This window comes from Meleagris gallopavo, chromosome 4, assembly GCF_000146605.3.
Source record: "Meleagris gallopavo isolate NT-WF06-2002-E0010 breed Aviagen turkey brand Nicholas breeding stock chromosome 4, Turkey_5.1, whole genome shotgun sequence".
In the NCBI taxonomy this organism is placed as follows: Eukaryota; Metazoa; Chordata; class Aves; order Galliformes; family Phasianidae; genus Meleagris; species Meleagris gallopavo.
Window position 1 is genome coordinate 58,670,911 of NC_015014.2, and position 27,609 is coordinate 58,698,519.

At 37.3% G+C, this 27,609-nt stretch overlaps 2 protein-coding genes across 3 annotated transcripts; one reads left to right on the plus strand and one right to left on the minus strand.

Annotated features, from left to right (window-relative positions):
• Positions 1-2,000: 2,000 nt before the first annotated feature.
• On the minus strand, positions 2,001-9,335 carry LYAR (Ly1 antibody reactive). The gene is given in 10 exon segments (XM_010710412.3): positions 2,001-3,193; positions 3,486-3,571; positions 4,316-4,414; positions 4,645-4,810; positions 4,812-4,991; positions 5,642-5,725; positions 6,969-7,076; positions 7,593-7,707; positions 8,818-9,004; positions 9,235-9,335. Coding segments are annotated over 9 exon segments (1,095 nt in total). The 5' UTR covers positions 8,940-9,004; positions 9,235-9,335; the 3' UTR covers positions 2,001-3,058.
• A 3-nt stretch (positions 9,336-9,338) lies between these two features.
• On the plus strand, positions 9,339-26,863 carry ZBTB49 (zinc finger and BTB domain containing 49). Of its 2 annotated transcripts, none has more exons than XM_003205926.4 (8): positions 9,339-9,431; positions 10,959-11,128; positions 12,720-13,825; positions 18,264-18,310; positions 21,881-21,954; positions 22,728-22,810; positions 22,899-23,060; positions 24,982-26,863. In XM_003205926.4, exons 2-8 carry the CDS (start codon positions 10,977-10,979, stop codon positions 25,647-25,649), a joined length of 2,292 nt encoding a protein of 763 aa, XP_003205974.1. In that variant the 5' UTR covers positions 9,339-9,431; positions 10,959-10,976; the 3' UTR covers positions 25,650-26,863. The 2 variants fall into 2 exon arrangements, with proteins under 2 accessions (XP_003205974.1, XP_031409052.1); XM_031553192.1 differs by lacking the exon at positions 9,339-9,431 and adding an exon at positions 9,486-9,898.
• The last annotated feature ends 746 nt before the right edge of the window (positions 26,864-27,609 follow it).

Below are 27,609 nucleotides of genomic sequence, written 5' to 3' on the forward strand. Positions count from 1 at the left end.
TGTGTTTGTTAACAATTGTATTAAAATGTTAGGTGTAGGTTGTGTCAGCTCAATTTCCTTGGACATCAAACTTTGTATTGAGGGCAGTAGCATGCTGCAGTTGACATGGATGGTCAAAGATAGAGCACAGTGGAAGGATGGCAGTTGTGATCAGCATGCACAAAACCTCTGCAGTTATACTGTAAGATCTTCCTTCTACACATGGAAGGACATGAGCCTGCAACGTGCCCAGAAAGCCAATCATATCCTGGGCTGCATCAAAAGAACTGTGGCCAGCAGGGTGACGGAGGTGATCCTACCCATCTGCTCTGTACTGGTGAGGCCTCACCTGGAGTACTGCATCCAGATGTGGAGTCCTCAGTACAGGAGAGACATGGACCTGTTGGAGCACATCCAGAGAAAGGCCGCAGAAATGGTCCAAGGGATGGAACACCTCTTCTACAAGGACAGGCTGAGAGAGCTGGGGCTATTCAGCCTGGAAAAGGCTTTAGGGAGACTGGAGAGCAGCCTTTCAATGTCTAAAGGGGAGTTACAGGAAAGAAGGGGACAGACTCTTTAGCAGGGTCTGTTGTGACAGGAGAAGGGGAAATGGTTTCAAACTAACAGAGGGGAGATTTAGATTGCACATAAGGAAGAAGTTTTTTACAATAAGGCACACATTGCCCAGAAATGTGGTGGAAGCCCTATCCCCGGGAATGTTTAAGGCTAGGCTGGATGGGGCTTTGAGCAACCTGGTCTAGCTGCAGGTGTTCCTGTTCATTGCAGGGGAGTTGGACTAGATAGCCTTAAAAAGTCCCTTCCAACTCTAAGGATTCTATGAAATATATGTATGTGTAGATGGCTGTCAGGCTTGTCATTAGTTCTCAAAGGTGAAAGACCCCAAAGTCACTCAAAAGATTTAAGAGCTGTTCAATAAAATTAATCATCTGACCCAGAAACTGGAATCAGACAATGCTTAATGAACATATTAATTAAACTCCAAGCAGCAAGTTTCCAAATTACCACTGTGGGTTGTACCCTGCTGCACTTTTACACTGCCTAGAATAATCCTTTTAAAATATTGTATGCTGTCTGAATGCAATTAAAGATCTCCAGATAAGCTTATACTGTTGCCCCCTTGGATTTGCTAAAACCTTCATGTAAGAACAAAAGAGCACCCAATGTATGTAACTTCCATGCAACAGACCCATGGGATTGAAAAAAAACAAAAACAAAATCAGTAAATACATTGATTAATCATTTTTGAGATAAAAGTAGGAAGGTCTCACTGTTTTTCTGTCTTGGTGAAATATTCTGAATGGAATGCAAGGGAGTATGCCCCACTCTGAAATGGTGACCACTAAACAGGTAATTATTAAGAGGGTAATTTCAATTGGATAGAGACATTGTTAGCTGCAAGTAGTAAACATGAATCTTGAATGTGTTTTAAGTACAAAAGCTAAGTTCAGACCTCTGAGGAATCTCTTAATTGTATAATGAAAAAATATAGATTTCTTTTTCTCTTGTTATTTTTAATGTTGAGCTGCATGTTAATAATGCACATACATGCAACTGTGCATGGACTTAAGTAGCATTTGAAGAGATCTAAAGGGACGTAGACTCCTCTACCATACTGTAGTACTTCCAGCAATATTCATAAGGAAAAACGTACAAGTTTGCAAAGCCTATTCTTTCTCTCTCCCTTTCTTATTATTTCTTATGATCAACAACATGGTCAACATTGCCACCATCATATCGTCAGCAAAACAACTTTTTATCTTTGGAAGATACAAAGTAAGAAAATGGCATAAATTGGAATGAATTTTAAACAAAAATTAAAACATCTAACAATTACTCCAACTACTTAATATCTCTATGTAACATTAATATTTGTAGTAAAATATAAATGGGAACGTATTCATTTTAGTTTTATGTCCTTTCCTATATTAAAAAAAAAAAAAAAGTAAAAATAAGGTTTTGGAATGCATTGAAAGAACTCAGTTTTCCCAGCAGCATACATATTTATTATGTAAATAAACTTTATTCACATAGGTCCAAAGCCATTTTTCATGAACTGGCAAACAAACATTTAGTGAAGAGAGAAACTTATTATGGACTTCTATTGTATTTTTTTATTATAAACAAGACAAGTATGTACTCAGAGAGACTGGACCCAGACATTTAACATTTTTGTACTTCTAATATATTCAGTATTTTTACATTTTTGTACTTCTAATATATTCAGTATTTTTACAAATTCAGATATTTTAAGATTTCTGCCCTTTTAACATTCTTTCAGTGACTGCAATACAAAAAATTATGTATAGTTTGTGGATTTCATGCACAGATTTCTTCTGGGATGGTTTGTTTCTTTTTTTGGTACAATCATAAACTGACAGGATTTAATACATTTAAGGTGGTGTTTTACATTTCATTGGTCAATTTTTAGTCTAAGTGACATCACTTATTTAGTTAGTTGTAGTGCTAATTATAACACCAAGTTGCTATGCACGTACAGGTAACAGTCTTTAGATTTTCAATGAATGTGCAATATTATTACACAAGTTTTACAGATATTGTAATTATGCACTTCACAACACAAAAATTAAGAGGTTATTAAAGCTACAGTGCATAAAGGAACTATCAGTCATACCATTTTTTAACTGTATCATAACAAAACATTTTTCCATGGTGAGGTTTTGAATATGAAAATCCTATTGCCCTTACAATAGTTTCTACAAAAAGAACACAACCCTGGTCTTGATAAACATTTGTGCCTATAAATTAAATCCATTACTAGGAGAATTTTAATATAGCTGTTGCCTACTATATTCAATGCCTCTTAAAACTTGTACAAAAAATATACATTTTCCTTAAAAATTAAAAAATATCTGAAAACAGATATGCAGCACTCCTAAAATATTCTGTGATAAATCTAGAAAAAGAAGTAGAATCTGGTCTTAAATTCAGTTCTCTCATACATAATCAATTTAAATTGAGACCAATATATGACATCTGTCCACTTGACAGCAGAATTTGACTCAGTCTGCAATGCAAACATTATGGAAAGTATGAAAACTTATTTCAGGAGTTTCACTTTATCCTTTAAAACTTTAAATTTGGGATTGTTGTTCACTTTCTTATTAAATATGACTAGAATATCCTCTTCTGATTTGTGATGTTCACCAGCTACTGCATAGTACTGAGCTATAACCTACACAAAGAAAGAGGAACAGCTTTGAGTTAGTAAAGATCCAGTCAAAGCAGTAATACATTCATGTTACCATATTAAAAGCAGCTCAGAATCTATTATGCTACGTCTTTGCAGAACTTGCCTCAGTATTCTACTGAGTTCTAAAGAACGAGTTCTGGTCATTCTGTCAACTGATGTTCTGCTAAGTAATATCAAACATTTTTGACAGGATTTTACAAGCTTCAGCACTATAGGAAAAAAATGTCTAGACCAAAGAACACTTAAAACCTAAAGAAAAAATGGTGTACTGTACCTTTTTTCTTAGTTTTTTAATTGAAATTTCATTGTCTGGAGCCTGTTTCAGAACAGCTTTGATGGTTCCTTTCCAGTTGAATTTACCTAGAAAATAATAAAACTGTAAAGTATACCAGATCTTCTTGTGGTAGGAACCTTCAACCTACTACTTTTAGAACCAGTTCAGTTGTCATCATGGTTCACTGTTATCCTACTGACTCTACAACAGCAGAGTGTCTTAAGCATGAAGTCAGTTAGGCTGTTTCTGAATATTTTAATTGGATATCTGTGAAGAATCATTGTACAACATCAGCAGTTAGGGTCAAGATGGCCTTTGCCTTGTTTCTGTTTCAGCTATAAATCAGAAACCATTACATAATATACAATCTGCATATTCAAGGACAGGCATTCCCCAAAGATAATGAAGTGCCTTGGCTTATGTAAGCACAAACCAAGTCAAACACAGATAAACTCCAATTTATGATTCAATTAGAAAAAATGGTGATGTAAAAGACAAAACAGATACAAAGCTGCTAATCGTTTTTCCTCTACGCTGGCTAAGGCATATGGCAGCAGGGAAGAAACCTAATGTGGCGAAAGAAATATGCCAAATTCCTCATTCTCCAGAGAAATTAAGTATAGCTAGAGGCTGCCAGCACAGAAGTAACATAAGAATTCAGAACTAGGTGTGAAGTGTAGCACAACCTTCATCCTCTGGAACAGATAGGTGAATGTTATGATTGCAGTACAACTTACTTCATGGCTTGCTATAAAAGCACCATATTCTGCATGAGGTCTTTTGTAGCAGTTTTGTAACCATCTAAACTTTCCCTTTCGGAATATCTTTACCTTTTCCAAGAGTTTCTTCATTGCCATTGTTGTTTTCTGTTTCCATGTCTTCTGACGTGCTTTCAGTTTTCATTTTCTTTTTTGTGATACAAGGTTCCTCTAGAGGTGAAATACACACACAGAAAAAGTGATAAAGCTAGAAGAAAAGTTCCATAAGGAGTAAGTTTCTGTTCTTGTAACGTAAGCTTGTATTAGCTAGGATGTTCATGTTCTGTTAAATTTGTGTATTTAATGTTAATTCCTTTTAAAAATTCCACCGAGGTAGATTATTGATATTGTAGGCACTGACAAAAGTCTGGAGACAATAATGCAGTAAGTAGGATAAATACCTTCTACATGTTTGTGTTTGCGTTTCCTGACATTTGTTTCCTCTTCTATTTCATTCTGATGGCCATTTCCATTCATTTCAAATTCATTCTCCAAGCTCTCCTTCTGTTTTTTGGACTTCTTATTCTTTTTTGTTTCGGAGCTCACAGGCTGATTTTCTGATTTCAGATTCTTTTTTCTCCTTCTTATTGTTCTTTTGTCTCTCTTCTTTTCGTTCTTTCTTATTCTTTTTCCGCTCGGTTTTACCATCTGTAACTCCATTTTCTTCTGCCATCGTTTCTTGCCCACTTTCTGCAGACTGTACTTCATCCTTCTGTTGTGGTTTATCATGTTCTTTTTTACCTGACACCTTTTTTGAAAGACAGAGTATTACGGTTTTGACATGCCTTTATTGATAATTCAACTTTTCTCCACTACATCATTTCTGAAATACACCAATATCCTGAATTCAGCCACGCTTATTACACAAGGTAACAGCAGTAGTAAACACTGTGGCTTGATTCTTCTAACTAATAATCTCACCATCATAGCAGAAATGTTATCTTGCAAAAAAATCTTTGACTTAGCTTAATTTGTTTTCCTATGTTTTACAGTACATCTTGCATTATGTAAATGGTGTACTTGTTGCATGGATCCATGTTTAAATACTCCACTCTCAAGGCATTTAAAATGCAGTATCAGAATTTCTAAGGGCACACAATCAACATGAATGCTAGAAAACATATTGTGATGAGACAAAACATTATGTACTTCCTATACTAAAACATTGTACTTAGCAGGCAAAGATACCATTCTGAAACACTGCTATTAACAATTAGTGACATTATCAGAATAAAAGGAAGAAGGGATGTGCAGATTAAAGAAGAGTCTGTGTAGTTTTTTAAGATATATTTGCTAAAATTAATCAAGTTACAAGCAACACAAAGCTTTGATTTCTGCAGATAAACATTTTTTTACTGCATTCCTGTTGTACAGTGTTGTATCTCTAATTTAACTTACATCTCCAGTTGCTTCAGAAAAAATATCCCACACCTGATTTTGCAAAGTGCTGTCAGTAACTCTCAAACTGTTCTTCATCCAGTTCTGTGAAGGAAAGAAAAAGAATACACTACCAATAACTTTAAAAAGCGCATCTCCTTTTCCTTTTTTTTGTTTTTTTTTTTTCCCCTCTTCTTATTACCATGTATTTAGCTCTTAAATTTAAGAATTTTGTTATTCTGCATGATGAAGATCTGGTTCGATGTTTATTCTCTACAAATCCCTTAAAACTCAATGCTAATTTGTTTTAGCATTTTGTATAGCATATTGTTAAGTCTATGCCATGCCTGTCAATTGCCTCACCAACAATAATCCAGATGAGATCGATATACAGAAAACGATATCCTCAAGCTATTGAACAGAGCTGGTTGCACGTATGCCCTCCTAAACCTTTTGACTGTTTGTACGAGCTAAAATATTAAAGGTCTGTTCTTGTTTGTTTCACTAGAGACAAATAATCCTTTAGGGATACCTGGGAAGGTTGCACTGATAAACTGGAATAATGGACTGCAAAAACTTTTGATCTTTCAATGCAACAATTTACCAAAAAGAAAAAAAATTCTTGAAAATAGAGCTTCCCTTGCTTAGAACGTTTTTGTCAATTTTGTCAAACTAGTCTAACCTTCTAGCTAGTTCTCTGGTAGCAAGTTCACATCAGTTTTATTGCATCCTATCTGAATCACCTAGAAGCAATCATTATTTTCTCTCAGCTTTACCAATTGAGACACAAAAAGAGGTGGAGAAGAGGTCAACTTGTAATTCTTTACAGATATCACATAAAGCATTTGGAGTCTGCTATGGTTGGGAAGCACTTCAGTCAAGTACCCTGTGTGGGAGAGGGACTCAGAACACTAATCAACAGGAAAACTCCCTATATCAAACAGTTTCTTGCATCTCCCAGGCAAAACCTAAGCCACAGACATAAAAATTCTTTGCAAATATGTCTAAGAATACGGACATTCAAAAGCAATTGCAAAAAGAAAAAGAAGTATTAAAAAAGAACAAGCCTACACATCCAACCTTAATCCCTTAGTCTGGGAATCAATTTTGTGAGACTCTGGCCTCATAACTAATTAAAATTGCATTTAGACAAATTGCATTTAGACACCTTTTATGAAAGGAGAAAGAATTTACAAACATCTCCTATTTGAAAGTTGGCCATTACATCATCCACTTCCTGATGCTCAAAATAAAACAATTTGTCCCACCTTTCTTAAAAGAGAGAGACACCAGGAAAGTCTATTTTTAAGTTCACTTCACGAATTACTACAAAGCTCATAAAACATACCTGAAATTTTACTTTTTTTCTTGGAATATTACTAAAGGAACGCATTTGCTCCAAGATGTTCCGCACTTTAGGGTTTATATTGGGTTTCTTCATTACTTCATGAATTTTCTGAATGAAGAAAACCAAGATGAAATCATGAAGAAGCATAATGATCAAAAGATGCATGCAAGGTATGAAAGCTGGAAGCACACTGGACAAAGACCACCCACAGACTGTATAGGCTGACTGAAATAATTCAATAAGCTTGAGAATAAATACTATCCCATAGTTTTATCATAAGCATCAGTTACCTGTATAAATACTTATACTGTGATACTGAGCAGAGGCAAGCAGGACTGCTCATTGATACTTTCTGTTGTACAAGTTAAATTAAAGTAACCACCAATCATAAAGGGGAGCCCTGCACTCTGAGAAGTGCTTGCATTAAGAAAATGAACTCTCAACTGACTGTTTTTCGCAAACTTTTGCAAATGTTTTTACTTCTGGAATTAACTGTGAAAAACAAGCCATCTTAGAGGCCACAGTTGACATGCATTTCTTCTGGCAGCAGTGCCTGCTTCAGTAACAATCAAGTCAATTCAACAATCAAGAGTTACTTATATCAGTGTATAGTATAGACCTTACCTGAAGCCACTCCTGTTGTTTAGCATCTCCTTTACTAGTTTTGGCTTCAAAATCTTTTCCACCATACTTCTCATCTTCAGTTACGCACTTCACGTGGTCCTTATAGTCATCACCCCTGAACACAGATTTTCAACTGTAGTTCACTAAAGTGCTCAGTCCTTCAAACAGACTCAGTGATCAACAAATTGAAGTAACAGCATCTATTGTTTATGCCTCAATACTGCTAACGCTTATATGATAGAAGTTCAACATGGTTAAAGTATCTGCTTGTAAGACTGCTTACATCGAATGCAGATACACTAATGCAGTAATAATTTTTCCAATCAATGCATGTGGACCCTCAAAAAGAAATGAATAACAACAATTTTGTTGTCGATAAGTACTGAAATAGATAAACAAAAGCTGTGGATGCTCCATCCCTGGAGGTGTTCAAGGCCAGGTTGAATGGGACCCTGTGCAACCTGATGTGGTGCCTGATCTAGTGGCTGGCAACCTTGCCCACAGCAGGGGGGGCTGGAACTGGATGATCTGTAAGGTCCCTTCCAACCTAAGCCATTCTGTAATTCTGTGATTATCTGAGGATGAGCTTACTTTCTTACGCAAATTCATACATTCATATTTAAAACGCAGATAGTAACACTGCTGTCTTCTTTGTTATGAGAAGTGGCAAATTCACAATTTTGGATGTCACTGCCAACCTCACATAACCTCTGGCAATGTGCAGAAGTAGCATTTAGTCTGCAGACCTGGTCTTAAGGTATATACTCAGTACCGATGACACCTTTATCTACTGCTGATGGCCTTCTCAGCAACAACATCGATCCTATCTGACACTTGTCAGTCTGACACCGACGTCCAGTTTGTCCAATACTAGTCCAATTTGGCCTAGTATTAAATTGGGATGTTGGTGGCCCTGCATGTGGCAGGGGGGTTGGATATTCATGACCCTTGAGGTCCCTTCCAGCCCTGGCCATTCTGTGATTCTGTCCAGGTGAGATCAGGCGAGGTGCACAAAGATGCTCTGGATGAGTGCAGTGCCATACATCTTCCTGCCAGTGCAGGAGAACTTCCAAGCTCTCGTTCGCACTTGGATGATTGAGTCTGAAAGAAACCTGTGTGCTTTTTAAGCAGAAATCTAAATTATTCAGAAATTGCCAAAGTTAGCTCTCACACACTGTAGGAAAACCTTTGTGTGACAGCCACCGAGGAGCCATCATTTACCTACCAGAAATCCTTGCCACAGTCCATGCAAGAGAGGCACTGACAGTGTCTGCAAATGTTCACGTGCTTTTCAACCTGTGCTTTCTTCACGGATTCCCCGCACGCGTTGCACGTGAAGACGACCATGGCGGTGAGGGTCAGCAGCTGCTACGAGGTGGGGCCGATCTCTTTCCTCCCCACACAGCACAGCCCTGGCGAGACAAGATCCCCGCTGCCACCATTCGCAAGAAACATTCCAGCTCTTATCTCCCCCGTTTAACAGCCTCGCAGTTCGGCTTTCTCCTATCCCCACCCTTTCCTGCTGCCCCCTCCCAGCCCTAGCTCAGAGTGTCCCCTCAGCGGCACCGCTGCGTCTCGGAGACTTTTCCTCCTCCCATAGCCGTCTTTGCGAGCTACGATCTCCGGCCGCACTCCCTCTCACCGCAACTGCCGCCTCCAACTGCTGCCCGGCACACGTGCGCCAGCCGCCCCGCTCCTGCCTCGGCCGCCGCTCTGCGCATGCGCCACCGCCGCCTGCCCGGGGCCGCAGCGGAAGCGGAAGGAGCGGCGCCGGAAGCGGCGGGCGGAGGTTGAGTGTGGGGTTGATGCTGGGATGGAGCTGCGAGGTGACCGCAGCCGGTAAGCGCTGTGCTGAGCGGGGCTGGCTCTTTACTTCGGTCGTCTGTTAAGCCGTGCCGCGCTCCGCTGTCTCCTCAGCCCGCTCCCTTCTGTGCCTGCCTCGTTCCTCGCTCTCCCTCTGTCACCTTATGCCCTTCCCCTGCTCCGCGCTTAGGGGATCCTGAAGGTCTGAGGGGATTCTGAAGCCTCGATTTGCGTGTAAATAGCCGCTGTGGGGCTGGGGCTGGGGCTGCTCTTGCCTGTGAGTCGCTCGGCGTGAGTGCCCTTCTTCACGGACACCGAGGCATCTGGCTGCTGAGGAAGCCCGAATTCGTGGGTTGCTAAGGGCTTCACGAAGCCCCCAGGGGGGGAGCCGCAAAAGGTGCGGCTAGTTTATTTTAAATTCTGGTAAAAGACAAGGTGAAGTAGGCGGATAGCACGTATATTGCAGTACCCCTTCGATATGCGAGGAGGAAAGGAAATGTGTGGTAAGTTTAAGTTACAGAGAGAGTGGTGAGGTGCTGGCACAGGCTGCCCAGAGGGGTTGTGGATGTCTTATCCCTAGAGGTGTTGAAGGCCAGATTGGATGGGGCCGTGGGCAGCCTGGTCTAGTATTAAATGTGGAGATTGGTTGCCCTGCCTGTGGCAGGGGGGTTGGAGATTCATGATCCTTGAGGTCCCTTCCAGCCCTGGCCATTCCTGTGATTCTATTACGGAGTACATTAAAATGGGAAACTATAGCCCTTCATCAGAATTGAAAATGGGGATAACTGTGCTCTTCTCACACTTAAGCATTATGTTTTTTTCTGCTTTGTTTGTTAATTAAAAGATTACAACTTAACACTGTCCTAAGATTTTAAGTTTTTCATTTGTGCTTACCAGTTTGTAGGGCTGGAGTTTCATCCTTTTTCTGAGAAAAAAAAAAAAGTATTGAATTCAATGTGGATGTATTGTGTGGGATTAATATCAGTTACGTTGTCTTCAACATGTTCAAAAAGTGGCTTTTATGAGGCTTTACATTTTGTTAAATAAAAGAATTGCCATTCTAGCTTGTCTATTAAACCAGATCTGTGAGAAATGTGCTTAGCTCCAACAGCAATGAATGTGCTACAAACAGTGCTGCTCCAGAGTTCTCCCTGCCCAGTTGAGAGGATGAAGCAAAAGAGGTTGTCCTCTACAGATATTACTATTTTATAAGTCTGATATGATTTTGCCATATAATCTTGTTAAAGCTGTTGGCTTTGCATTTCCTGTGGATATAGAGATCAATATATTTGCAGCACTGCTTGCACATTCTTGCAGAAGCTTTTTGCTGTAAGAGATACTTCATTAAAATCAATGTTTTCCATAACTGCTGCTGTGTTTCTTCTGGTGAGAAATACTGTGATTGATTTTCTTAAACAGAGAAATGTCTTCAGAGCTCACATGGCAAGTCCAAACTACTGTTTCCTTTAGGAGATAAAAAAATGCTAAAAATGTTCTTCATGTTCTAAATTAATTTTGCGAGTTGATATTTAAAATTCATTTTAACATCTTATTTTATTGTAGGTAATGTGACTTTCTAGCATGGACACTGTTGCTAGCCATAGTTGCCATCTACTCCAGCAGCTACACGAGCAGCGCATTCAGGGTCTTCTCTGTGACTGCATGTTGGTGGTGAAAGGTGTCTGCTTCAAAGCACACAAAAATGTGTTAGCTGCTTTTAGTCAATATTTCAGGTATGTGGCAGAAATTTCTTCTGTTTAAAAAAAAAGTGAACTGAATGCTGTTTTTTGAGGTTTTACCTGAGAAGTGGTTTTAATTATGCTTTGTTTTTCTGGTAGTTGCACACAAAGTAAGTATTAGAGTGGAAGGTAAAAAGTTAAACTGTTTGTCCAGAGATGAATCTACATCAAGTATTATACCTAATTAAAAACAGAGAGCATCCTAATTTAATTTTTGGGTATGCCTCATTAACTACTACAATGTTTGAGTTTGGAAGTTTTTTGTTCTTTGTTTGCTTACAGTGCTTCATACAGGGGATTTTGGCATGAAATACTGCAGTCAGTATTTCAATTTCAGTATGCAAAGATAACTATTCTGAATGTGAGCTGAGCCAGACAGAAACAGTTAGTGTTATCCATTTCTGTTTGGTGGTGTCCAAAACAAAATTTGATTACATAGGTAATGTTGAACCTCTGCATAGAAGAAATTGTCAGAGAGACAGTATGTGTTTAAAAGTATATAGGTAGCTCATGAAGAAACATCACTCCCTGCTTTTCTCCCCTCTCTATAGCCCAACCACTGTTGATCTCCCAGAGGAGATCCTTTCGGAACCCAAAAGTGCTTTTCATTAAGCCTCAGCTGCCTTTTGTGTAAGATTCACTGCTCATTGATGTTATGCCCACCCTTCAACAAACCTAATTTGTGAGTTAACCCAAGAAGATGATTTATACATCATCCTTTTCTGGGAGAGTGTCAAGTTAGAATCTGGGGATTTTAGTGGAAAGTGTGAAGGTCCTGGCTGAGGTAGAGCCAATCTGATCAGTCTAGGACTTGTTATACATATGAAGAGCTGCAGCTTTGATGCTATCTTGTGAATTCAGTTACTTTGAAGATAAAATTCAGTATGTGATGGTTGAACTGCTGTTTTAGGCTCATGTACATTTACTCTTTTTTTAAATTTTTTTCTTTTACTTGGTTCTCATTCAGTACCAAATTTTTTTTGGGTGTATGACAGAAAGGATTGAAAATAATGGAAAATAATTCTGTTTTGTTTACTATTACCATCCTCTTGTCTACTTGCATAAAAAGAACTAATGAACTGTTGTTAGTAAGGTTCACTGATAATGATTGATAGACAAACTTGATTGTTAGAAGAGAGCAATTTTGCTGACTTTGCCGTCTGTCTTATCCTTTTTACTGGCAAGTTTCTAATGTCCCCATTGCTATGGTGGAAGGGAAAACACCATTCTGGGTCTGTTGACTATTGCAAACAGCCCATAAATGCATCCCTGCACCAAATATTTAAAAAGCATTGGGTAAGAAGCCGCGAGTATAGGATAAAAAGAGTCTGCTGCTTTAATTTGTACTTTAAGTGTAATAGTGTAGGGATAAGTGTAGGGATAATAGTATGAAACAAATATTTGAGCAGTTTTGAGAAGTTCATCTGCAAAACCACAACAAATTCACTAAGACTACATAGCACAAGTTCTATTCATACCAGATAGTCTGTTTGAGGTGTTTGTGTGTGTATGTGTAATTTTTTTCTTTTCCTACAAAAGTGTTGTGAATTATTTGTGTGTTTGAACATCTGCCTTATTTTGTCAGGACCCTTTTTCAGAATTCTTCAGGCCAGAAGAATGATGTCTTTCATTTGGACATTAAAAATGTAGGTGGGATTGGCCAGATCTTGGACTTCATGTATACCTCCCATCTGGATCTTAGTCAGGACAACGTACAAGCTATGTTGGATATTGCACAATGCCTTCAAGTGCAAAATGTGCTGAATATTTGCCACACCTTTTTAAAATCTTCTACAGCCATAGAGCAAACAACCAACATGCCTTGTAATAGTGTATTTTCCCTGCAGAATAGTTTGACTGCAGATACTAGTTGTACCAATGACAGTTATGGAACAAACTTATTACAAGAATGTTCATCTGACGCACAAGCTAACAAAGTCTTGGCTGACCACCATTCTCATACATCACAGTCTGTTAATCTTCACACACCTTCAGGTGATTTACAGAAGCAGTCACACAACTCCTTAGATGGCAACTGCACAGAACTTCCATTTAAACAACCAAATTACTATTATAAACTGCGCAACTTTTACAGCAAACAATTCTATAAGCAAAATGCTTGCTCTAATAATGAGAGGGTAGCAGAACATTCCTTTTCTTACAATACATCTACAGAAATAAACACAGTACAGAGTAATTCCTGTCCTGTCAGTCACCCTGAATGTATTCTGGAAACCTCTGAACATTTACCATCAAACTTTCTGGTTCAGCCCTTGAATGAAGCTGCTCCAGATCAAGATGCAGAAAGCGTGCTGTTGCAGACCACCAAGCAGATGAGGCTGAAAAAGGCAGTACACCTCAAAAAGTTGAATTTTCTGAGATCTCAGAAATCTGCAGAGCAGCCCCCAGAGCCTAAAGAAGATGACAGTAGAATAACACGAGTAAATGAATCTGTAAATGAAAGTACCATGGGTGTGACGAGTGTCAGAGTTGCTGAAGAAAAAGAAGCTGATGACTCGGTGAATTCTGAGAATTTTGAACAAACTGTTGAAATTGAAAGATCTCAAGGTCCTTTGGAACAAGAAGGACAATCACAGACTCTTCAGTCACAGAGGCAATATACTTGCGAATTGTGTGGGAAGGCTTTCAAACATCCAAGCAATCTGGAGCTCCATAAAAGGTCTCATACAGGTACAGTTACCGATAACTTGGTCTGCAGACCAAATATTTGGATTGAGGAGAATGTCATGTGTCCCTTCATTCAGAAATGTTAGTTTAGGGTATGCTTTCAAAGGTTTTGTTTGTTTTTTTTTTTTTAATGTTTATTTTCAGTGAATAATCGTGTAGTAATAAAGACTGTAAGATTGAGTCTATTTTAGTTTAGAGTTTTTATTGTATTGAAGATTCCTACCTCATGCTTGTTTCTGGGGTTCTTTTTCAAGGAGCGTTGTGTGTTATGTGTGTTATTTTAATGGAAATGTCATTTTTGCCATTACTTTAAAAGAGTCAGGCTGTCTGGAAGTCTTAAGGCAGATAACAACAAAAGTGCACATGAGTAGAAGAAAACATTGTAAGAGTTCTAGGCAACTGCAGTCCTTTCTTCATTGTGATTTATTCATTGTAAAATAGAACTGATTGGAGCTTGGTAGTCTAATACTCCTGTAAACAAATAAGCTACAGAATGAATGGAAATTTTGAACTTGCTTTGTTCTAAATACTTATTGGTAATATTATTTTTAAACCTAATGTAGATGTCAGTACATTTTTATTTTAGTGAAAAACAAGACTGAGTCTAATTTTGAATTAATCAGTTTGTCTGTTCAGTTGAATTAGCATATTGTATTTTATTTCTACAACTAGGAATGCTTTTTAAAAGGGATTTTAAAAGATACTGTGGCTAGTCAAGTAACACCATTGGTTCCATGTCCTTGAGATGGCATTGTTCTCAATCAGTACTGTAGAATGCTTTTTGCCCTTCTCTTTCCCCAAATGCATCTCTCTAGATCTTGTCAGAAAAATGTCTCTTTGCAAATGAGCACGGAAGGTATTGCTACCTTGACAGTAAATGAGTCTTTCTTAGCGAACACTAACTGCTTTTATTAATTAATCCTGAGTATTATGAATTTATTTATCCACGTGATTAGTAGAAAAGAAGGTCAGAACCTGAAAATATGAACAGTTTCCATTTGTCTTTTGAAGTTTTTATTCAGTGTCTTTGAATGTATCTGCATGTATGTATTGCTAGTAATACTCTATTAATTTGTTCTCCTGTGAAACAGTTGAATGTGTTTTATCTCCATCCTCTCTTTCTTCGACTTGCATTTTGAATCTTTCTTCGACTTGCAAGCTGACATTAAAAAGTATATTTTAAAGTCTTATAAATTTCAGGAGAATAGGTGGTCGGATAGAAGATAGAGCAACTAGAGGAGTCCCAACTGAGGGAGAGACTCTGAAGTTGGTAAAATGTGAGTTTTTGCTACAGAATAAATCTGGGAGAGAGACTGCAACTGTGAGAAACATGTTGTAATTTGCCCTTAGATATCTTAATCATTGGGAGGAATCTAGATTTCGTGAATCATGGTGTCCATTAGACTTCTTGATTGTTTTAAGAGTGCATTGCTTGTATAGTTGACTTGTGTTATTGTGTGCTTTTGAGTCTGGTAAACCATATAAAATAATTTTAGAAGGTGTAAGATTAATTTTGATCCTTGTGTAATGCATTGTAACTTAAATGTTAAGGGGATGGACTGGGTACTAAACTTTATATAGGAATCACTTTAGGGTTCCTGACAGAAGTGTTTTAAAATTTTGTTTCTGTAGATATAGCTGCATATCGGTGAAGTAGAGTCTGTTGGATTTGACTGAATATTGTAATGTGTTTTAATTAGTGTGACAGTGTGACTTCTGTGGTAGAACCTGTCTGGTTCCCTCTTACACATTCCTGACTTACCTAGTAAAGAAAAACCAGTTATTAAAAAAGCAAACAAACATTTTCAGACAATGTGTCATTTTTAAAAAGTGGAAAGAACTCATAACAGGATTGAAAAAGCAGGAACAGTTACCCTGTGATGGAATGCAGTATTGATCCCCAATCTTTTCATTCTGAGCTTAGCTTGAGCAAGTTGCCAGTATTCCATGCCTAGTGGGTTATGCTCCTCACCTGTATGTTCTGTTCAGAAACACTGCTGCTGTCTTTCTCCTGTGAAGCTCTGATCTCACTGTTGTGCACTTTATCGTTATTTCATCTTGCAGTGTTGAACAAGAAGGATATAACAGAAGATAAAAAAAAGAAATCAGTTCAAGGGTTAAGAAGTCTCCTGGATGTTTGTTTAAGCATTGTCACAGTTGCAGTTCAGTTACTTTCCTCTCCCCTCCCTCCAAATTTCTCTACTGCTGTTGATCCATTAGTGGTCTTTGGGGAGATGAGTGTTAATTTCAGATAAGGTTTTTAATTTGGAATTTAATGACAGATATAATATACAATAGTTTAGGTTAGAAGAATTCTCCTGGAGGTCACTTAGTCCAAATGCTCTGCTCAGAGCAGGTGGAATTAGATTAGGTTGTTTTGCTCAAGACCATGTCTAGTCAAGTTTATAGTATCTTCACAGGCAGAGATTCCACAGCCTTTCCAGGAAAGCGGTACCAGTGTTCACCACCCAATGGAGTGAAGAGTCTTTTCCTGTATCTGATAATCTAACTTGTCTCTGTTGCCAGAGTATCTGGTTTCATCAGTCCTCCTATTAGATGATTGTAGACAGCGTAGGATTTCCTGTTGGCCTTCTTAAGGCTCCAGGTATGGTCTCAGCAGTGACAAGCAGAGGAGAATCATCTTCAGCTTACTAGCTGCACTCCTAGTAACACAGCCTAGGAAGCTGTTATCCACACGTTACCTGAGGGATGCTACAGCACTCAGTGATCTAGCATTGCTGCTAGGCTAGAATTTGTTCTTGCAGCAGATGCCTGATATGCTTGGTTGGTTACAGTTTTATGTAGGTGTAGAAAAGTTCTCTGAAAATTGGCTGGATGTTTCTTTAACAAACTGAACCTTTTTGTTCTGTCTTTATCATGGGAAAAAGAAAACTACAGAGTTCATTGAAGCAAAGAGAGTGTGTATCAGCACTGTCCTAATGGAACTGCATACAGACTCCAACAATCATTTTGAGGAATTTGAGCCTTTGACTTCTACTTTATCCCTTCCAGTTTTTTTTAGGGTGGATTTCTGTTCAGATGATAATCTTTGAGTCAACAGTAACTTTTTTTTTGTATAGGTCATTTCTGCAGGAATCGCCACTGATGTGTTTTGTGTTCCATTCCAAATTACCTCAATGCTTTTATGGCTGTCAGAAGCCTTCCAAATTGCCAGAGCTCCGATGCCCTGTTGGTTTCATTTATATTTGGTTTGTCAGTATCAGAATTTCTGGTCGTTTGCACATTTAGAGTCATAATAAAGTCAACCCTCTCTGCTACTTACTGTTGAGTTATTGGTTTATTTTATCTTATGTTTGGATAAAAGCTCTCTTGAAACTTTTTCCATTCTGCAGTAAATAGAAAAGATTGATTTTTAGGCTAAGTTTTTTCATCTAACTAGAAGACTGCTGCCTGTCTGTGAGGCCACGTAACTATGTTCACTTTGTGATTTTAGAATCTGAGGCAATTGCATTTGGTCCTAGATGCTGAAATGGTATCACGTGTATTTTGCAGCAGTGATGGAAAGTAGAACCTCGGTGCCTGGATATTGCAGGTGGTACTTCTAAACTTCTGAGGATGGAGGAAGAATCACAGTGCAGAGAGTACTTGGTGGAAAATTATACTACAAATGGGCAAGTGGTGTTCTTGAAAGTCTGGAGAATGCTTGTTAAAATACATAAATAAAAAATTATAGACTGATTTTATTTTATTTTATTTTATTTTTCCATCAGCAGGATGAAACAAAGTGTAAGATCTCTTTTTCCTTCTGGAAATACTTAAGGTTTTGCACAGTCACATTCTAGGTGGAACATCAAGTTATTTTCAAATACTGGAGTGAGCAGGTTCAAGGATAGAAGTTTTAGATGCACAAATTCAGACGTATTACAGTTAATTGTCATGTAGTGCTGAAAGGCAAATACACACTTAAAGTCAGTGAATGGCTGGCTGTATGCTGAGTGGAGGCGTATGGTTCTCATTGAGCAGGGAAAACGGAATCCTCCCAAATTAAATTAGCTTCTCTGTGTTCCATATTCTTTTTTAAGAGAGGGCCTTTGCATGTACAAATGGAAGGACCGATGCACTTTCCATAGCTTTTGTTGTTGTAGTAGAAACCTGTCATCTGTTCTGTTCCTGATGGTACGGTACTCCTTTCATCTGGACAAAAAATATTAACAAAAAAAATACAAAGTGCTCCTATTCGTATCAAAGTTCTTCTGTTTATTTTGAAATATAAATTCTGTTTCTGAGAAGCCTGCCTTAAGAAGCTTCATGGTAAATGCTATACTTCCATCTTAAATTTCCTTTTGATTATACGGGTAAGTGTCCTTTGGGGGATATTTTTATTTTTTACATTAAACGCTTTAAAAGGAAGTGTACAAATTTGAAGCATTTGTATTCTGTTGCAGCTGTTAGAAGTTCTATGTTCTGTTTCTTCTTTTAGGTGAGAAACCTTTTGAGTGTAACATTTGTGGGAAACACTTCTCACAGGTGGGAATATTTTATATTATAGTACTTACCCTTGAAAATTAAATGCATCCGTGTCCTGATTCTAAAACTAAACTTGGTTTGTGTCTGTAGATAAGATACTTTTTGCTCAGACAGACTTGACTTTAGAGATAAAATATTTAAACATCTTATCTGAAAATAACATGTTAAGTGCTTTAGATGTCTTTGTCATGTTTTGTACCTTTGATTGTCTGCTCTCATATGCCTGTTATGTATTTTATCTTCAAATGAATATTTATCTGTATGGAACCACAGCCAGTTTGAAATAGAGAGAACTTTCGTTCTCAGATTGTGCTGTTGCCTTATGCTTAGGAATCAGCTCTGAATAGCATTTTTACATTGTATTCACAATGCAATTTAATCTCTGTAAATGACATAAATTAAGCAGATTTTTCTGAATTGTCTAGAAAAATGAGTGTCTAAATTTGGGTTTCATTTTCTTCTATAAATAAGTACAACATAGTCTATCTGAAGTTACAAAAGTCAGAATTTTTAACAAAATTCTCATGAAATTCCCTACTTATACACGGGGCCTATGCTGTATTTGTCTTAACTTGCCCTGCTATGCTTGTTTACTATTCTGAGTACAACTTATTTATATTTCTAGAAATATGTTGCCTAGTTGTCTTGTCCTTCAAAAATTTCTGTTTCTTTTCTATTTTCTTATTTGGAATATTTATGCTGAACTGTGGGAGGCAGTATATTTTTATACCAAGATTGCATCATAATTACCAAATAGCTTTGATCTTCCTTCAGGGTCCTGGTTTAAGGATTAGACTTACAGGGCCTTTACCTCCCACCCACATGTGTTTTGCTTCTCTGGCCCGTTTTGCAGCTGACCAGGGGGCTTCTTTGATCCATGTATCTGATGCAGTTGCACAATCTGGTCTGGAACTAAATATATACTGCATCCAGTGAGCAAGCTATTATCAAGCTATTCTAAGCAAATCTGGGTCTGCTTGTTAACCAGGAAAAAGAAATTACCTTTTCATTCATTTTGATGGCTGAGCAGCCATTCATTAAAAGAAAAGTGAGTATTCACAAATTCCTTTAAAAGCACTTCTAGCAAACGTGGTGCTTTCCTATATTGTAGATCTTTACCATGCAGGAAGAGGGAATGAAAAACCTTCACATATGCAGTGTATATGGCAGACTCTAAGGCAACACGCATTTTTTCCTCTTTAATTTAAAATGAAAAACAATCAAACAAATTTCTGCCTTTTAATTTAACACTCTTATAGAACTTCCCTCCCCTTTCTGTTATCATGCTTGTCTGAAGGTACACTCTGGAATCTGTGAACTTCCAGAATATGAGCCATAGCATTCAGTCTTTGTATTACACTTCTTGTCATAAACAGGAGCTTGCATACTTCTGAGGTGCTTGCTTCTGAATAATGCAAATAAGCAAGACCAAAGTAAGTTTTGAGGATGATTACTGTTTATTTTTTGCTGAAAAGGCCATCTCAGGTCTTGTTCTCTGTTACAAACTTCTCAGCCTGCAGACACAGAAATAGTAACACTTTTCTTATTTAAGCTTTCATGTTCTGGGCTTTGGACACAATGCAGTTGTTGTGTTTGGTATGCCAGCTCCTGTTTAATTAAGCTGGAATGATGTTCCATTTGGTGGAATGTGAAACAGAAACGGAAGAAAGCAGGGAAAATTAAAATGGGAACTCATAATGTGGAATAACCACAAATCATTTTTTGAGAGAAAGGGTTCTTTTAAACTTCCAAGCCTGCGTCTTTCCCTACTAGTAAGCAACATGTTGCAGTGTGGTCCTCCTCTTCCTCGTGATCCAGAATATCCTACTTACTTCCTCACTGCCACCTGCAGAGCTCCTTTTGGGAGCTGATAGGCATCAGTTCCTTTTCTTTAAAAGCATGCCACTTGCAAATACAGCAAGTCTTGTGTATCATCTCCAGTCTCTGAACTTATGAAGAATACTGTGCAACCAAGATCAGTAAGATGATTATTCTAAACATTTTCTTTCACTGAAATCCTCACAAATGTTCCCTTACATCTTTTCATTTGGATGGCATATTGTGCTTTAGCCAAAGTTGTATGCAGTCTTACAGATTTAGGAAGAAGACAGAGTACTAATTTTTTTTACTTTTTTGTATTGTGTTGGAGCAGTTAATAACAAGCTTGTGCCCTATTAGCAAGAAGTGATACAGCATTACAATTAAGAAATAGATTGCTTGCTGCTATCTGTTAAATACTTTTATTCTGAACCAAAACTGGTTCAGAACTGGAGGCTTTTCAGAATAATTGTTGTGCTTCGTATTCAGACTCTCTCCTAATCTAGAATATCACATGCGTTTGATGTATTTTGTTTGGTGGCATAAATAAAGGTTAAGGTTCTGTCTCTTGCATGCTGCTTTCCAAAGCATCTCTGCCAAAAATCCTCAGTCTTTGCAGAGTACAAATTGCTTCTTGGAGAAATCAGTTCAATCCATTATCTCCTACAGAAATAGGTAACCAATGCCTCTCTGTTTCTGTTTCAGCATCTGCCTAAAAAACCTTATAGGGTTAAAGACAGTTCTCTCAGTGTGTACATTTGTTCTTTTGGTATTGTCTTGCATGCGTGTCTGAAGTATTTCTGTTCTGTATATCATAAGCTATGATTACAGTGATTGATTGTCAAAGACAATTTATATCTAAAGGAGTAGGAAGAAATTACTGAGGTTCACGTTTTTGTTGACTTGCTGTGACTGAGGAGGATGTGCTAATTTTCACATTCCCATTTTTCTTTCTGATAGAAACATCCCTTTAATATACTTAGATAAAACGGACCCTGGAAGTACGCACACACTTTTTTTCTGAAACATCTGCAGCTCTTCTGTGGAGATGAGCTGTATCTTGTTCTTTGAGCACTGGACTCTTGATGGATTAACCACTCAGAAGCACTAAAAAAAAATAAGTTGACAATTTGACAAAACCACGTCACTAATGCCATTAGCTGGCTTGCCAGCAGACTGGTGTGATTTTTACAGGATTGGGGGAGGAAAGACGTGTAATGAAAATTAATTAGCAGTAATCCTATTTGTTCATTTCTATACATCCTATTCCATTTTCTTCTAATGTGGGTAAATATGGCCTTGGAGCACTTAGCTCTTAACTCTTCTATGGATGGGAAAGTGTTTACTCCTTTTCTTTACCTCCTGCTAGGTGAATTTGGGCATCCTGTTATAACAGTATTTTGTTTGAAGCTCAGGGAAAATGAGACAAACATAAGCCATATACTATTAAATTTTCTTCTTGATTGCAATCTATATTGTGTTATTTTTATTTATAGCTGGATCTGTTTTCCTGAATGTTAGACTCCAGCTCTTTTTCTCTGTTCATGTCAATATGTAATTGCATACATAAGCCATTTGGACTAGAAGTACATGGTAATCTAAATTCACTACTGGAGTTTCTACATGTCTTGTAGTCTTAACTGTCTCAGAATTAGAATTAAAAAGCTTGTCTCATAGTTAACCTAATTGTCTTTTTATCTGAATACACCAACAGAATAGTTGAAGTTAAATGTTAAATCACTGTTCCTTCAGGCAGGTAATCTCCAAACTCATTTACGTCGACATTCTGGTGAAAAGCCTTACATTTGTGAGATCTGTGGGAAAAGGTGAGTGGAATTCTTCATTCCAGTAAAGTTACCATGTTAAAATTTGTGTTTTCTTTAGTTGTTGTGATAAAGTAAGGGCCAAGAGCTAAGGCAGTGTGCTGCTAAATTTCGTAAGAAAACATTGAGTTTATATACTAAAATATGCAAGCCTCTTGTTGCAGGTCTCATGAATAAGATAAGCATGTCACTACGTGTATGGTCTGTGGCCTTATATAAATTTAGTTTAAATAAATTTATTTAAATTTGGCATCTTTAGTTAAGGATATATATATACACTGCTGTGTGTACTTTGAACAGTCTGATGCACAGTAAATCTTGCTTTTCTGTACCTTAACCTCAATTTCTGTTTTCATTACTTGACCGTATCATTTCCTTTTTTATTCCATTATATGAGACATATACAGTATGGAATCTTGACAGATTTAAGCAAAGTATTAAGTATTTCTTCCTCCTGCTAACAGGTGAAAAAGAACACTAATTTAGGAATATTATTAGCACTCTAGACTATGTTAAGTGGAGGAAATTAATAACGTTTATGGGGAAGACGTAGTTTTTTTTATTTTCTTTCCTTTTTTCCTAGCATACATTTAAGTAGGCATTGCCAACTGCAAAATGTTTGTTTCAAATGTATTAATTTGGGCATCTGTGGTTTAGGTTTTTTTATTCAGAATATCTGATAGTTATTATATTTGATTTCCATGTGGTTATGGGTATATTTAGGAGAATATAGGAGTTTGTGAACCCAGTTACACAATTTGCATATTCTGTTACAGATTTGCTGCTTCTGGTGATGTTCAGCGTCACATCATTATTCATTCTGGAGAAAAGCCTCATCTGTGTGATATCTGTGGCAGAGGTAGGTAAGAATCAAAGCTTCTGCCTCTTAAGGTCTTTTGATTGAAATGTGAGAAGTATTTTAGATCGTGTCTGTCATATTTTTCTAGGATTCAGTAACTTCAGTAATTTAAAGGAGCACAAAAAGACACATACGGCAGATAAAGTGTTCACCTGTGATGAGTGTGGGAAGTCATTCAACATGCAACGAAAATTAGTAAAGCACAGGATCAGACATACTGGAGAGAGACCATACAGCTGTTCAGCATGTGGTAAGATTTACTGTGCATAGGGTTGGTGTATCTTAGTTTTTTTAAATAACTAACGCTTACAGTGTCAGCAGAATAACAACTAAAATGATTGTAAATTGAAATACCACATTGCAAAAATTTCTAACAAAATCTTCTGTCTTGCCTCTTTCATAGTATATCTTCTGGTGTACTGAACTGTTGCAGCCACCATAAGTTCAAAAGTGAATTTCAGTTGAAGAATACAGAAAAGAAATAGGGAATCAACATGAATATGTTTGCCATAGAAGTACTGATACTGTCTGTTCATTTTCTAACTGAAAGCTTGGTTTGGCATCGCTTGGCTATCAATAGAACCTTCTTTCCTTCCTTCCTTTTTGCTGGTTAAATGCTGTTGAGGTTTAACTGGAGTCAATCATAGAAGATAGGAACATTTTGCTACTTTGCTCCAACTTCTGGAATAAAATCAGAACTTGATTAAAGCCTTACTCCAGAGAACATCCATTTTCAAAATCTACTGGGTAGATTTTACTTCCAAATGGTTTGAAAATAGCTCTTTAATCGGTGATTCACCCTAGTATAACGTGGTTCTGAGAAATTGCAGTCTATCCATATCTCATATATTACTTAGCATCCTGCAGGCTACTTACTTTTCTGCCTCTAAGTGCTATATTGGTATAATTTCGTTCTGAGGAATCAGCTTTAGAGGAAGGTACTTACCATATGATAATGTCTAACTGTGGTATGTTTTATTGGTAATGTACTGAGGCAGCAACAAAAGCTGTAATTATTAGGTCTTGCATCAATAGGAGGGAATATAGACATGCAGGATGTGAAAGAATAAACAAACCTTTTGCTTTACTAGTATTTAAGTGGATTTATTTTCCTCTTGTTTTCTAGTGGTCTTTTGATCGTTTTTCTGTTTTAGCCAGGTAATCTTCTGAGAGCAAGAAATACACAAAGGAGATCTGATCAACTGTTATGAAATCATTCACAGAAGCAAAAAGTCCACATGTACTATTCCAGTAATTTGTAATCTTAATTTTTACTGCTTGATGGCTTTTCTGAAGAAAAGAAAGCAGTAGAATGAAAAGTATGCCAAAAACAGACTGCAGTTTCAGTGAGCTTTCAGATAATACAATTGATTTTAGTTGGTATCTGTCTATACAAAACAAAGTAATCTGTAACCTAGGTGAAATGAGAAAATCACAAAGAGGTATTAAGTTATTTTTATTCTTCCAAAGAACGTGAGATGTCTGAATCATGTTCTGAAAATTAATGCTTCCTCATTCAGTTGTGCTTCTACACTTTGCCTTGGTTAACCCTTGGTCATTTATTTTTTTTTAATTACAATATGGTAATTAAGTTATTTGAGCCTGTGGTTATTAAACAGGCAAACAGCTTGCTATTTTATTGTACTTTAATATTTACAGCAATTAAAAAATAGTTTTGATGCATTTTTTTTGTGTAAAAAATGGACTGCTGCATTACGCTAGCTCACGGTTAACAAAAAAGCTGACTTATGAGCATTTCAAGAATAGTTGCTCTCTAACGATCAAATCATTACTTTCTTTGATGTAGTTCTAGCTGGAAGAATATAATTAGAAGCATGCTGCTTTACTAGGCAGAGGACTCCTATTGATCTTCATTTTATGCTTTTTTCCCCACCACAAAGATTGAAACAGATTGAGAGTGCTCACAGTTTTCAAATATTAATGGATATTCCTTTCTCTGGAGACAAAAACTAAAGCACTGGAAACATAAGACAGAAAATCAGTTCAAGGAGAAGAAACAAGTAATTGATTTGTAGAAACAGAAGAAACCCTAAATAAAATACACAACTGGGATGTACCATAGCTCATCACTTGATACTTTCTCTTATTAGAGCTTGTTTATGTGCTTGTATTAAGAACAAAAACATAATGTTATCACTTCTGTCTTGTAGGGAAATGTTTTGCAGGCTCTGGTGACCTGCGTAGACATGTGCGGACGCACACAGGAGAAAAGCCCTATACCTGTGAAACTTGTAACAAATGCTTCACTCGCTCTGCTGTTTTACGGCGGCACAAGAAAATGCATTGCAAAGCCACTGACGAAGGTCCAAACACACTAGATGAATTTACTCAAGGGATTGAAACTTCTGATCTTGACAAATCTCAGAGTTCTGACTCTTTTGGCCAAGAAATGTCTGTTACGTTGTTACCAGTGTCAGTTAAATTTCCCGTTCGTCCAACTGCAAATTCAACTGAATTTGGCAGTTCTGCAGATTCTTACTGTAAGCTGCGATCAATGATTCAACACCATGACTCAGCAAACCAACAGAAATCGAATGTGGATTCAGCTAAACTCCAGAAAGCTCAGACACAGCAAACTCCACCACCGTATGCTTATGCAGATGTAGATGGATCTTCTGCTGAAGAAACGTTAGAGTCTGATAGTATTTCCATGATCCGTTCCTCTATGGTTAGTTTGGACAGTCACTGTAATGATCCACTAGGCAGTCGAACATCGTCTGTTGCATACAAGAATACTGAAGGACCATTCTTCTCTAGCATGACCCTCTGGGGTTTAGCTATGAAGACTTTGCAGAATGAAAGTGAATTGGAGCAGTGAAGAGTCAAGTAACTAAATCAAAAATTTTTAAAGGCATTTCATGCAATAGATATGTCTCTGTTATGATTACACTGCAGCGTAAAGAGGTCTGAGCTAGTTCTTCAACCCACTAGCTTGAGTACTGATAGAAATCAAGGTACGTGCCCAGAATACAGTGTAGGCTGCCTTTACACTGCTGCTCAGTAAAGTTCAGTTCTAGTTTTGAGGATCTTTGTTCTTCTGTGACTACATTATGTAGCTGATGTACTCAAATTTATTATTTAACTATTTCTTTAAATCTGATAATAGGAAAAAGGAGAGGCCAATGTCTAACATCATTTTATGAGTGCAGTTCAACTACAAACCATCAGAATGATGTGAGGATACACGTAGGTTGCTCCAAAAGTAATGCCTCCTATTAATTACCACAGAAACTACAACAGATACAAAGAGCATGAGAACACTATGTGATAGAGAGAAAAAGTTCTCAGCTACAAAATACTTTTTTAGTATTAGCTGTGCATTTTTTCAAGCAATGAACAGAACCTGCATGTCATACTAAAAACAGTCTGCATGGATATCTGGAACATGGCCTTTCTTTCACATCACTGTTGCCACTGCTGAAATGCACCACTCACTCTTTCACTGTGCTTACATCCACTGTTTGGTCTCCATGTATGTTCAGCAAGTATTGATGAATGCAATTGGGCTTAATTTTTTCCTCATGGAGGAAGTCAGCGATGCACCTTCTCTTCATACGCATTTCCATGTCAGACACCATTTTGTCAGATTGTCCTTTTGCTGCCATCAGTCACATGGCAACAAAATGTAGTGGAATATTAATGGGAAGATTCAACTTCTGCTCTACCCCCGTCATCTGATGTCATAGGCTGATACCATAAAATAGGAAGCATTACTTTCAGAGCAACCCTTGTAGATGTGACAAGTGGAAAATATTGAACAAATCCCTGGTGAACTTGGGTTTGAAAAGTGGTTTTCTTACCAGTAGGACCATTGGTTTACATGACTTGAGTATTGTGATATTAAAATTAAATGTTAAATATTATTTGTGATAGTGCAAAGTAACTGTATATCTAGAAACTTTATTTTTTTTACAATAAAATCTTTTTTAGTATTTTATAAACTATTTTGCATAGAAGATTATTTGTACAATGGAGATCAAGATCAGGAAATTCTAACTTAATTTGAATAAAGTGAAGATGTTTTACGTTATATCTTAATTGCTCAGTGTGTTTCATCTTTTTATAAAAGCTTTTCAATAACATAATTCCATCTATTCTAAGTATCTTTACAGTGCTGATGGGAATATAAAATAAGTGCAGTCAGTGCACCAGTAAATTGCCTGCATTTCGGTGAATTTGTGTAAAACATCTGCTAATTAATGGAATGAATAGATTGAATGAAAGATAAAAACTTTGCTTACAGGCCTTTTCTGCTTTGCTGCTTAGAATGGTTGTATTCATTTTCAATACAGATCTTCTGCATTTTTTTTGCTGCTTGTCACTGCTAGTCTAACTTCTTCCAGTCTGTCGAAGTTTTAGCATTGTGCTGTCAGGCTTTACAGTAAAACATTATTTAGATACTGCAGTTTCTGAAAAGAAAATATCCTTGTACTAACCTATTTTCTGAAGTTCATTCATAGGCTGGAAAGTCTGTTTGAAGTACATACCTGTCCTTTCCTATAAGGAGTCTCAGTGTTCACCACTAACAAGACAGCTGTAAGTACTGTATCTCTAGCATTATGTGGGAGCACTGCAAGACTTTGGAGTTACGCTTGCATGAAAAATGGTCCAACGTTTATTGGGACTACAAAATCACACAAATCCCAAACAGATGGTTAAAAATTTTGCTTGTGAGAGGAAGTGGTTTGTAAGCTGAAAAGTAGATTTCAGTGTTTTTGCATCAGTTAAAAAGATCTGATGTTGCCACTAATTTAATAACATCACAGTTGCTCTGCTGG

What these genes read in the sequence shown, in the direction of transcription:
- ZBTB49 (XM_003205926.4), top strand. Translation starts at nt 10,977, where the DNA reads ATGGACACTGTTGCTAGCCATAGTTGCCATCTACTCCAGCAGCTACAC. An exon ending in CCATAAAAGGTCTCATACAG is followed by an intron (nt 13,826 to 18,263) that starts GTACAGTTACCG and finishes TTCTTCTTTTAG; the next exon opens with GTGAGAAACCTTTTGAGTGT. An exon ending in GTGGGAAACACTTCTCACAG is followed by an intron (nt 18,311 to 21,880) that starts GTGGGAATATTT and finishes CTGTTCCTTCAG; the next exon opens with GCAGGTAATCTCCAAACTCA.